Source organism: Cryptomeria japonica, chromosome 9 (genome assembly GCF_030272615.1).
Source record: "Cryptomeria japonica chromosome 9, Sugi_1.0, whole genome shotgun sequence".
Taxonomy (NCBI): domain Eukaryota; kingdom Viridiplantae; phylum Streptophyta; class Pinopsida; order Cupressales; family Cupressaceae; genus Cryptomeria; species Cryptomeria japonica.
The window spans coordinates 604,361,875-604,375,821 of record NC_081413.1 but is presented as its reverse complement, the minus strand read 5'-3'; the positions used below and the strand labels follow the sequence as shown (position 1 = coordinate 604,375,821).

General features: G+C 33.6%; 1 protein-coding gene across 1 annotated transcript; it reads right to left on the bottom strand.

Annotated features, from left to right (window-relative positions):
• Positions 1-1,825: 1,825 nt before the first annotated feature.
• On the bottom strand, positions 1,826-6,196 carry LOC131043482 (laccase-12-like). Its single transcript, XM_057976779.2, has 6 exons — positions 6,070-6,196; positions 5,715-5,866; positions 5,398-5,642; positions 3,342-3,470; positions 2,169-3,110; positions 1,826-2,081 (listed from the first exon to the last, which is right to left on the bottom strand). The coding sequence occupies exons 1-6, from the start codon at positions 6,172-6,174 to the stop codon at positions 1,951-1,953; spliced, it is 1,704 nt and encodes a 567-aa protein (XP_057832762.2). The 5' UTR covers positions 6,175-6,196; the 3' UTR covers positions 1,826-1,950.
• Positions 6,197-13,947: the final 7,751 nt, after the last annotated feature.

Genomic DNA, 13,947 nt, shown 5'->3' with positions numbered 1-13,947 from the left:
CAAATTTTATCATGTAAGTATCATAATAAATTATATATTTGATAACCATGAGGAATCTTGAATTTCATATTTTTCACATATTAAATTTATAACCTAGAAGCTCTTCAAAGTTTAACAACAACTACATCTAACTTTATAAAAAATATTAACAAATTTTGACCAGTTTATCCCTCTTTACCTTTCACTTATCTAGTACACTCTATAATTAATCATGCCTTTGCTATCTATTATCTAATAATGAGTTATAGTCTATGGTTCCAAATTATATTTTATCAAACTTAGTTTTTGGTCTAAAGTTCTCTAGGATTTGTATAGCTCAATATTTGATATCCAACAAGATGTTTCGAAGGATGCAAGCATTGATGAAGTGGAAATAACTATGTAGCATGGGTTCACATATGTTTCTCAAATTTTTTTTTTGGGTAAGACCTATTAAATTATGTATGATTATGCCAAATAATATCATTTTGTGCATTGCAAAATTCTTAGTAGGAGTAGAAATCCACTTAGGATGGTAGTTGACCTTGATGTGGTCCTCCTATTGTGGTTTTTAAAATATCAATGAGATCATTTAAATCTCATATTTACCTATGTTAAATAGACGGAATGATAGGAAGAAACACTTCATGGAAAAATAAATTGAATGAACCAAATACATTTTATTTAAAGAGTTTAAACTAGGATAGAGACAAACAAACATTATTAAGTATGATTTTTGATCTAATAATTATGAATGAATCAACAAAACTTATATCAAATATTTTCACTTGAAAATGAAATATTGGTTCTTGATGTTGTCAATGTATGAGCTTACAAGAAAATGAAGGTGGCCATGGAGGAGAATTGGGCTTAGTCCCTCTACCAACTAGTAACAAATGGAGTACAATCATTGGCCAACTTGCTATTATCCAACAAAAAAAGAGCACTATAGTAGTACCAACTTTTCATATATTTTATAATGTAGGTGAGTGGTAAGAACATGAGAAAAGATTGGACTATAAGTAACATAGGATAGGTAAGTTTGGTCGATATGATAGGTCAAGTATGTGAATTTACAAAAAGGATACTAGGTTGTTTGGGCTCCCACAAATATTGAAATAGGAGATTGACATATAGCACATTATGATATCGATGCACAAACTCTCAGATATTGTACAAGTGATAAGAATAACCAATATAGTCAACAAGAACAAAGGTAGTAAGTCAAACACATATGTTAAGTTGTATGATTGTGCCTAGCATTAATCAACATTCAAAATGATTCAAAGCAAACACATAGGGAATATGTATAAAAATAAAACTCAAGCACCTAAACTGAAATCTACAACATTGAAATGGCATCCTAATATAGATCATATAAGATTTGATGTAAACATATGATCAACAAAAAAACAATTAAAAAACAAACAATATGAAACTGTATCAACAAACAACATATACATAATAATAGATAACATGATCCTATTTTTGAAATGTTACAAAATTTATTTAAATCGCGATTTCTCCATTAAAATGTGAAAAATTAACAATCTCCAATTTTCTAGAGCTTCAAATTCTATTTTTCTCTCTACTACAACGTTAGTTATAATCTTTGACTTTACTTGCACAAGATGTTAAATAAACATATCAGTGTCAATTTCTATCCCTTTTAATAATATTATAACTCCAACCAATTGCTATTAATAAATATTTTAGCATAATGACTAGGTCGGTCCACTGAATTGTCTTTCAAGTGATCTTTTACATTTACATACCTAAATTGTGATTTTTAAATATTTTCTTCCACTGGTTTCTATATAAAAATATATAATATATTCCCCAATAGTATATAAAAGAATGCACAATAAAAATATTTATATTTAAATTATGTTTAAAAATATTGTAACACTGGATAATAAAAAAAATTATATATCAATTATATCTAGAAATACTGCAACACTGGAACTTGCTTTAGCATTTGGGGAGGTCAGCAGGAGGAGGGATCAAACTTTCCAAAGCACTAGGGCCGTTCTTCACAATAAAGACAGTATCCAATCCCCATGTTACATGGTCATCAAAGTGACAATGTACGAACCATGCACCTGCACAAACAGAGAATTGTCCAAACTTCAATTTCAAGCCATATATCATTTCTGGAATCATCAGAGAATTGTCAACTTTTTTATTACCTGGATTGTCAGCTTTGAATCTGATAGCGGCCCAACCATTGACCGGAACCCCTACTGTATTTCGTTGAGGTGGATCGACCAGATTGAAAGAGCTCGGATCTGTTTCATTATCATAATTACCAAAACCCTCTCCTACAATATAAAAGTCATACCCATGAATATGCATTGGATGGTTGTCTGCTTGGAAGATATTGGTTCCCTGGAACACAACTTGAACTGTGGCATTATAATCAATGACTTTAACTTTTCTGCCAGAAATTGGCGCCCACAGAGTTTTGGGTACATCGCCGGTATAATTATACACAACTGGAGTGTTGGAAGGAAAGTCGGTGGTAAAGACTCCATTAACGCCGAAGTAATAAGCTTGCAGAATGGCGACATCAGGCAGCACAAAAGATATGTTGTTCATACTCGCAGCCAGTCTGGTATTGTTAGGGCCACCACAATTACCGCCGGTTTCACAAGGGCGTAAACCGAGTCCTACGGTTATGATGCTACTGTCGCTTATGCTTTGGGGAACGTCCACTGGATGCTCCTGTGAAGCCAGGCTTCGTAAGGATCGGGTAAATGTGGTCACTGTTGCAGTGTCATTGTATACTGGAAGGTCAGGGAGGATTGGAGTGGCAGATGAATTAGAGCCCACGTAGCCTAAAATGGCGGTTGTTGTGGTGTTATCAATATTTGCTTCAGATTGAGTAGTGTATACTTTGGCGGCCATATAATATCTGGCTTCGGCTTGATTGGCCGTGAGAAGAACGTCTGTAGTCTGACCAGATGTTAACATCAGTATGTCTGTTGTGTATGGCTTTGTGTAGGAGGCATCCACAGATACCACTGTAAGATTGTGTGATGCAATCTTGAAAAAGAGGTGATTATTGACTGCAGCATTTACGATACGAAGTAGGTAGGTTTTTCCGTGTTCTACAGGGAAATTTGTTGTTCCTGCATATACCAGATTTCATTATTAACGATTGCAGTCTTGATTTTGACTAGTGAGAAACGGAATTGAGCGACCCTTAGTTATATTCAAAGCGTCCATTTCTGGATTTAACTGTGTAGAGTTATTCATTTTAAATCGATTGAGTCTTACTAATGGGCTACCCATTCACCTAGAATCGAATAGTTGTACCCAATTGAATCCCAAACCTTTTCCAACAAAAAGGAAAGTGTTACCTGAGGTTGAGCAGTTATAGAGGTCTCCTGGCTGTCCATTTACAGTGAAACCGTCTGAAACATTCGGTGCACCTCCACTCAGTTTTGCTTCCTTTTCGACTTCGATGGGATCACTGTTCCACCACTCCCCTGCTCAATTTGATTATTTAAGTCAAGCAATCAGAGTCATTATGAAATGCAAGGGCAATCCAGTATGAACCCACAAGAGAAAGTCTAAAAGATGGAAAACTTGAATCATAATCACATTTACTATTCAAAATCAGTCGCTCTCTACAGATAAGGAATGCCACGTAAAACTAAGTCCTCCAGCTTTCTAGATTTCAATATACCATTGTTAGTTTTGAAGTTAACGCGGCATAGATTACTCTCTCAATAAAATATTAAATATTGAGGTGGAAATTACATTTGAAGGAATGGGAAGGGATAGGACTATTTTATTTTGACAATAATGGAGAGGATCTTGTGGTGGTACAGTAAGTTTATTAGTAGAGACAAAAAGTATCATGTCAATACTTAACTTCTAAAAGATTTCAAAAAATTTGAAAAAACAATCAATCATGTGATGTCACATCAACACACCAATAAACATCACTTAGTGAGCAACTATGGGTCTTACTTCTTTTTGAGACCATTTTTGACACCTTGGCAAAAAAGGCATTTGATTCGGCATCATATTTGATCATGTGAACTTGGAAACCCATTTTTTAAGTAGGAGACTTCACAACTAAGTAGTTGTAGAAAATTAAAAAAAATATATATATTTAAGATAAATTTTGGCCATAGCCCACACCACCATAGGGTTCTCTCCCCTAGAATTAAATTATTTCTTGTAAAAAAATAAGAAATTTAGATGTTTATATTTAATTGTTATTTTTAGATAGATTTGTGAATTTAAATTGATTTGACAAGTGGGATTTGTCCTTTAACTCATAGATCTTGATCCGAATTATGGATTCGGATGACAACACTTGAGTGAGAACATGTAGTATTGTAAATTCTGTTTACAAGAACAAGAAAGTATAGAATTGAAGCAAGCCAAAAAGTATTGTATTCAATTCAAAAATCCAACATATAGTAGTCCAAGGGATTCCAAGGGTCACCAAAAACTCCTTGAGAATCGAAAAACCAATAGTCATATCAGGTTCAGGTTTATTTACATAATAAAACTAAAACTATGTAATTTTTCAAAAAACTATATAAAATTTGTCCTAACTTTAAGTAGGCATAACTTTCTGCACATGACTCAAAATTACGAGCCGTTTAACTCATTGGAAAGGTCTTCTGATCAGATCTATACTTGATTGTGTACTTTTTGCTTTCTAATTTACCATAGTCTCTATTTATTACTAAGTTGTCAAAGATTGAGATATTTAAAAATATCTTAAAGAAGTTGCTTGATTTCCAAAGGTAAGTTTTCTTAGGTGAACTCTCTAGAAAGTCCAACTTAAAAATAATGCCGAGAATTAACATATAGTAAGAAAACATACAAATGTCTTATACACAATTTATAAATAATTTTGCATCTCAAAAATTAATTTTTTTGAAATATTCAAGAAATGTTCATATTTAGAATATCATAATTAATTTAATTAACAAGTTTTGATTAAATTGACATGAAAAGGGCCTCTTAGATGAATCTTACGAGAAGTGGAATTCATCAAAAACAACAAAATTAATTTAATTAACAAATTTTGATTAGATTGACAAGAAAAGGGTCTCTTAAATGAATCTTACACAGAATAGAATTGATCAAAAATAACAAAAAGACAATAAAACAATATTCAAAATAAAAGGAATAAAATTAAAAAAATGATTGCTTAAAAGTACTATAAATTTGAGACGTCCTTTAATCAATTTTAAAAGATAGGTTGGACAAATAAAAATATTAAATATGTTAACTATTCAAACTGATCTTTACTCATATTTCTATAGAAAATTCAAATTTACTAAAATAAATAGAAATCTTGAACAGACCCCCATAAGAAAGGTTAGAATTGCTGATTCTTCTATGAAGCTTCAAAAAATTATCTTGCATACAGTTCTACTTTTCCATTACCTAGAACTATAGGAATCTCAGCATCGGGTTGGGTAAATGGATAAGAGCTGCCATTCTTCGGAAGGATGATCATTGCTCCATGAACTGTTGCACGGAGCCATGAAACATGGGCATGCCACCACAACGTTCCTTCCTGTCCAATAATGGTGAACGTGTAAGTAAATTTACCCCCTGGTTGTATCGGGCACTGTGTAATGTAACCTGGTCCATCAGCCCACCCTGTGCGAATCTGTCTCACTCCATGCCTGAAAAACAAGTTCTTGTTAATATGTTTTGTATCATCAATGGAATTGACAGTCTACAAGAGCTATATTTACCAGTGGATAGTGGCGTTGTGCTTGGCCCTGTTATAAACTGTAACATGAAGTGTGTCGCCATTTCGGACATGCAGAGTTGGACCTGGAAGCTGACCATTCACTGTGATAATGTTATATGTCTTACACAGTCCAGTAACATTTGTGGATTCAAGCTGTGCAAATAGAAGAAAAATAAAAAATTGCGTTAGATCTTTTAAATAGAAACATGGGTTGGACTGCGTTTGTGTATACAGCCCTGCCCTGGATTCTCCATATAATCAATGAATGAAAATCAGTATGTGCAAGGAACTATCAAATTCTTCCTTATATTATAATCGAGTTTTGCAAAAGCACACTTGTATAAACATCTACTTACAACGAATGTGTGGGTGTGTAGGTCTGCGCATGCAAGAGAATCAAATAAGAAAATGAATGTAAACAGCAATACCATAAACCTTGCCGAGTATTGTTTTGACATCATTAATGAATTAGAAACACCTAAAGTGCTGCTCATATTAATCTACAAATCAAGCTCAAACTCTTCCAATATGGAAAGCTTAATCTTAAACTTAGTATGTCAAGACTGCTTGCTTAGTCGAGTGGTATATATAGAACAAAAATGAAGAAGTGGTAGATAGAAATAGTACGTTGTCGAATAGGAAAGACTCAAACTAATGTCATACCTGAAGAGTAGGATAAATGAACGGAATTGTAGATCATTTGGTAGAAACATAATTTTCAATAATTTTAACTGTTATTTGATACGGCAAGCACAGTAACACGAGATACCCACTGTTGCATGTCTCAACTTTGAAGAAGTGGTATTATTTTTTTTCAATGAAAATATGTCATTTCAGTCTTTATATAACATATTATAACATTTTGAGTGAGTATATAAGACTCCTTCGACTAAACAGCCACCTACAAGAATATTACTTATTATTTCAATTATAATGTTTTATCTCAATTCAAATGTGAACTGAACTATTGGTCTTTTCACTAGATAAATTAAGAGTCCTGCTACTATAAGTTTTGACCTAAAATTTTTGGAGTTTATTCCTCCATTTTCAAACATGTTATAGTTGATATTGGTGGATGAGTCCTGCTACGATAAGTTTTGACCTAAAATTTTTGGAGTTTATTCCTCCATTTTCAAACATGTTATAGTTGATATTGAAATCCACCAATAGCAAATGGTTACTTACAATTCAGAGACATATATAATTGTACGCAGAACTCCACGATATTACAGGTTACTTATAATTGTACGCAGAATTCCACGACATTACAGGTTACTTATAACTGTACGCAGCATTCATATCGTAAACGTTAAAAAAATCGTTGAGCGGCCAAACTAGATTGGGTTGATTTTCCATTCCATTCTCTCTCTAAATTCTTCAGTCGAGCCCTCAATTCTTCAGTCGAGATTTCAATTCTTCTAGTCACATTTATTGAGATGCTGATGTTAGAAATAAAGATACTCTATTATAACTTTTTCCTTCAATGAATGTTTGAAATAAAGATACTCTATATAACTTTTTCCTTCAATGTAGGGTTTAAAATGAATAACGAAGGTTTCAATCAGGTTAAAAGTAGTTTGAATAATTTATGTCTTTGATTAAAGTAAATGGGAAAGGGTCTAACTCGTTATAGAAACAATGGTAAAATTACATCTTGCTAATTTATCATTATGTTTGAATAATTTATATTTTAAAGATAAATGTAAAGACATTTGAAAATAAAGAAGAAAATGAGACTTTAGCAATTTTCATTTTTCAATGATATTTTCTTATACTAATGGATAAATCAGGGTTAGTTATCATTATTTTTTTGTGTTGTTCACAATTTCGTTTTATTATTATATGGACATGGAATAGTTATTTAATATGATAGTTATATTTTTCGGTCTTATAATGTTATGTTAGTAAACTTAATCATTTATTAATAATTTTGGGTGAAAGTTATGAAAATTTAAATTTTAAAGTCATGTAATTTCCATAGTCCATAGTGTTTGTATTTTCTTTTCGGGTTTGTAGTCCGTGACATTTTTAATTATCAACGTTTTTTAATCATATTACAAGATCCATCATCAAGATGAAAGAAAATGATGGATCATGTAGTATGATTTGAAACATTGATGATGAAAAATATCACTTGCAAACTAGAAAATAAAAATTATTATTAGTTTTTTGTAATTATATGGTTTTTGACAATCTAAAATCTATATTCAATTCAAATTTGAGTCTTGTAGATGAAAATTGAGTTCATGATGAACTTTCAATTGAAAATATCAATTTTATATTTTAATGGATGACAAAAAATTTAATGATCTTGTGGGGATGCTATTTAATGTTCAACATTTATTGTTGGTTTTATGAGTAGCTTTTCATATGTCTTCAAATTGCATCAACCTATTAGTTTCTTCTAGTGTTGATGATTTGGTAGCTTTGGATCATATATGCCCTCAATAAGCATCCATGATTTTCTTCTCCTCCCTACATATAGTATTATATGTATTAGACAACTAGATGATTGATTTTCTTCCTCCCCTATATTTTCCTTAGCTATTGCTGCCTAGTAATTATGATTTGATATATTGGGAGAGGGCCTAAACCTTATGTAATAGCCAAAAGACAAAGAATAGGGATCTCACAAGTAGTGTTATAAACAAAAACTGAAAAATGCCAACACTTTTTTCGAAGACATGAAGCTTTTGATTGGAGTACCGAACTAGAAAAGGACTATTACATCATATGAAACATAACTTGTAGGTTTTCCATAGGATCCTGGAACCTAAGACCTGAGCTAGATTGGGCTAGAAATAAACACAACCAAGGAGAGGGAAAAATAGGTTCTGAAAGGAACCCCTAAACCTTCTACGTTGAAGGACACCTTGAGTTGTAGGAAGATTAGTCAAAGAATGACCCAAAACAAAAAATACCAACAAGTTTTGAAAGGCACATTGAAACCCTTTATAGGTAAAACTACAAAAAACCACAATGTTCATAGGATTGGAAAGGGGAAATAAAGAGCCCAACTATCTCTAAGAAGAATCCCTTGCAAACACAATAACTAGGTTCACCTCCTTAGGCCTATAATTAGCAAAACTATTTTTTTGAAAGAGACAAGTTGTAGAGTCCACCTCAAGATGACCACCACATAGATAGAGAGAAGAGGAGCCCATGCTACTTCCCCCCACCTAAATAGGAGTATTAGCAATAGATAACTTATAAAACTCTCCTAAACCAGTTATGGAAGAAACATAGAAGAAAACCACAACAAAACCCACCTCCATAGGGCCTCTAACAAGAGACAATTTGATAGAACTACCAAGACCCATACCCAAAATGATTTAAGTCCTAAACATTAGTCTCACAACTTTGGAGACCACAACCATATCCATAGACATACAAAGAACTTCTAGGTAGAGAATTTTATGGCACACAAAAGCTGAAATCTTAAGAGATGGAAAAAACAAAGCCCATGAAGAAGAGTAGGGGTTCAAAAGAAGATAATTTTGAGAGTAGAATTATGAACTCTACCTTCAAAAGAGCCCACCAACACATAGGAACCCAAAAATCACTCTCCATAATGCATGAATAAGGGTAGAATCTCCCACCAATAGTGACAACCTCCACTGCAAAATGAGCAACCAAATCTTCTTCCTAGCCAAGGTATGAGAAAAAAGTACAAGGGAGTGGTTGGGTTAAATGAACCTAGAAGCTAGGAGTTGCCACTATAGGAGAGGGAAAATGGGAGATTCTACATTCAAGGAGGACCCTCCACAGAAAGAATCCCAACCCAACGGTGCCAATGAAGATCTTGCAGGTGAATCACATTATGAGAGAAAGAAGCCTCCCATAAAATGGTTTCTTAGTAGTTGTTTATTATTTTCTACATTTTAATATTTTTATGCTCTAGACTATATCACCATATAGACTCTAGAGGTAAGACTCTTTTCACATGCCATTTTTTTGTGAGCATGTTTAACATTATTTTATAATTGATAATATAGACATCATTCATTGAAAGGAATTAAATTAAAAATATTTAATATTAGAGATGAAGTTTAAATATTTTAATAATACAAGTAATTTATGAAGTATGCTCACTTGAAGTCTTCCTCAACCTAGTGAAAGAATAATGTTCATGACCACCTTACTATTTATCCTATTGTTGTTTCTGATGAAGATGCTATTTTAGATGACTCATAAGTTCATGTCCACTCTCCTCCTAGTTTAGTTGTGGTGCTTGAGAATTATGATCCTATTTTAGATGTCCACTCATAAACCATCATGCTCATTGCTTTTCTCCAGTAGATATAAGGTAGAATAGCTTGCATCATCATTGTTCTAGCAACATCCAAGTAGAATAATCATCAATGATTAGCATGAAATATCTATCAGCTTGAAAACTTTTAACTCTAGTAGGGCCACACAAATCAGTATGCATAAGATCAAGAACATCATTAGATTTATCTTGTATACTCCTAAAAGAGGTTTTGACCTATTTTTCCATTTCGCATTCTTTACATATTGGATTATAGGGCTTCAAAATTTTAGTTATATCCCTAACTACCTTAGTTGAACTAATCTTCACAATGCAATCAAAATTCACATGATGCGGCCTTTTATGCCATAGCCAACTCTCATCAATCTATGTAATCAAACATGTATTCTCACCAAAATTCAAACAAAATATATTACCTTTTGTCTGTGTACCAATTGCAATCTCCAAACCAGATCTATTAATGATTTTGCCTTTTCCATCCTTGAACTCTAATTGAAATCCCATATCCACCAATTGTCCTACACTCGAAAGATTATGCCTTAAACCTCCAACATAATAAACATTGTCAGTATTGTTCTTACCATCCAGTGATATAGTTCCTTTTCCTTTGATCATCCATGCTTTGTCATCTCCAAATCTAACTCGACCGCCATCAAATTCTTGCAAAGTAAAAATTCCCTTTATCTCCAGTCATATGATGTGAACAACCACTGTGAATTACCCATTCATCCTTGTCTTCAATTTAAGAAGCAAGTGCCTCCTCTTAAGATACATCCTCTTCCAGTGCCAAATGATCTTCCTTGATAGCTAAGAACACCCATTCTTTCCCATTGCCAGAATCACTAGCAGAGTCTTCTACCGATTCATCATCAGAGTCAGTAATGCCTTCCTCATCCTCTATGTAGCATGATTTTTCTTTATTTTTCCTGTACTTATACTTGTTCTGATATCCATGGTTAGGCTTAAAAGACCATTTAACTCTTTCTTCAAATTTTGAATTCCTTTCAGGACATCTAGATGCAAAATGACTAATCTTATTACATGCAAAACATTTAAAATGTTCTTTTCCTTCATACTTACTTCCTATCGGTCCTTTAGGTACTCTTCTAGAAAATAGTGATTCAACTTGCTCAAACTCATCATCTCCTCTCTTCATATCTTCCAATTCCTTTGCATACAAAGTTTTCCAATCTTGCTTATCGGTTGATGATATAGATGCATGAAAATAAGGTTCAGTCTTCACAGCTCCAGAAGGTCCAAATTCTTTAAGCTCAAAAGCAGATATTTCCCAACCAAAGTATCTTTGTTGATAGATGTATTAGCCATTGTTCTCAAGTCATTAAAATTAGTAGCCTTCATTTTGTAACCTGGTAGTAGGGCTCTTATAACTTTAGAAACAATTTCATCTTCGCTCAGAGTTCCACCACAACATTTAATTCCCATAACAATCTCATTTACCCTTTCCATGAATGCAGTAATCCTTTCATCTTCTTCCATCTTTAGGTTTTCATATCTCACCCGGTAACCATCAAGTTTATCAATCTTCACTATAGGGTCACCTTCATTAAGAGTCTACAACTTATCCCATATAGCCTTTCCAAATGATTTGTCAGTTAATCTCATTATTTGCTGGTCAGAAAGTGCATACAAGAGGGCTTCTCTTTCTCTTCAATCATTCTCAAGCTCCTTATCCAAGTTTGTTAGAGGAGGATTGCCAGATGCCAAATTATAAGGTGTGACACCATTCTGTGTGATCTCCCAAATCTCCTTTCCAAGACATCTCATATGAGTCTACATCCAGATCTTCCATACTATGTAATTTGTTCCATCAAGCCTAGGAATATCTCTCTGAAAGATAGTTTCAGATGAACTAGATGAACTTGAACTATTAGTCGCCATAGGATCTTCCTCAAGCGGTTAAGATTTTTATAGAGAGGACCAAATCTTTGATACCAATTGTTAGACAATTCAAATAACTAGAAGACAACTGAGAGGGAGGGGGTAATCAGTTGTCACAGATTATCACAACCTTAAGCAATTAAAACTTTAATACTGTAAAGCTTAAACCAAATATTAGAATACCAATTAAGAATAAACAATAATCACAGAATAAATACCATCCATATGACACCAATATTTATACGTGGAAAACCCCATAAAGAGAAAAACCACGATGGGAAGCCTACCCACAGTCAGATAATACTTTTGTAGTAAGTATGTGAATTCCATTAAAGGGGCATGCACTTGTAGGAAGGCCAATAGCCTAGAGCACACTACTCATCACAAAAGGAGTCTCACTAACTATATAGAAATCCAAAGTATAATCCGAAGAAGTATTTGAACTACAAAAATAACATCTCCTATGCCTAAGTACAGTTTCGGTTAAGCTCAATTCCAGAGGACTAAATCCTCTTACATAAACCCAATTCGATCTCCAATGATCGACCAAATCCTCTACCTAAATGATATTACATTATTGACACATTACATATCCATTTCCATTCCTATATCTCTACCTTATGATCTACAATGAGATCTTACATCATTTATATATACAAACCCTCAACCAAAAACAATCAGGTTGGCCACCAAATAATAAGCCAATTACATAATTACAAAACATGTCGGCCTTAGACCAAAAAAATAATATCCAACATATAAGACATCCCAGAAACACATCGAGAGGTCCAATCCACACATTACATTAAGTTGATCCATAACCTAGATCAATCGGGACCTAATATAGGTCCATACGCTAAAGAAATGATCTCCATCCACCAAGTCTCAAATAGGATCATCAACAGCATCCTGAAACTCCACCAGAAGTTGCACCAACACCGCTAATGCATATCATCAAAGATCTTCAACAAAAGCTCTGCTGGTGAAACCCTCACCGGAACCACAAGCCAAGCTTCTAAGCAAACAGGATAGCATCCTATCACCAGACCAAAATCAACTTATTGAATATGAACATGAGTATCATTAATAATTAATTTCCATAACCAAATCATACTGAATCCTACTAGATCATTCCCTATCCAAACCAACCAGAAATCACTCATCCTATTGGGACCAGAAGGGTGCTGGTAAAGCATCCAAACAGATAGTGTTGACAACAATGAAAAAACATCAATGCAACACATAATCAATTCCACCAAATGGCCAACACTATTCACGTTGGTGCAAACCTGACACTCTATCCTTCCATGCTCCTTGGATTTGCATTTAGGCTAGAGTTTCAGTTGATTCTCCCTTTCAATTTTTTGCACCCAGATCCCTATGTCTAATTGGATTTGAATCTCCTATGGTAAGATTTTCTATAGAGTATTTCCTATATAGATCCTAAAATAATTCCCCTCATCTCTATATTTGAGGTTCTTATTTATCGAAATGAACTTGCCTAAAATCGCTCCAATTTCCTCCATTGTTCTAGCATCCCAAATTTTTTTAGGGAGGTCATATAGTGTAATCCACATGTAGCTCTCTAGAATTTTATACTAATCAAATAGATGCATCCCAATTTTATCTAGGTAATGGGGTCAATATTTAGGACATTCCATTTATTTGAGTTAGATTGAAATTCAACCAAGAAATACTCATTCACTAGTGCCCTAATTTGGATCTGATTTCCCCAAACATCTTGGCATCAATTTTTGGTTATTTCTATTTTCCTCCATGCTCTCCCCCATTTGAGAAGAACCCTTTAATTCCAATCATATCAATTAAAACTTAAAGTTTTTCTAGAGTAGAATTAGATTCCTTACCATTTAAAACCACATATCCATGAGATGGTCCTTCATCTCTCCTCTTTATTTCTTTCCCTTTCCATGGCTTCCTATTGAGATGAATTTTGCTTCGCTAGTCATCCATTGTACCTGGCCTTTAAATTTTTTTGGCTTCAATCTCCCATATCTCGATTGGTTGTTTCCATTATTGTTTGTCAATATTAAGCCATAGCCAAACC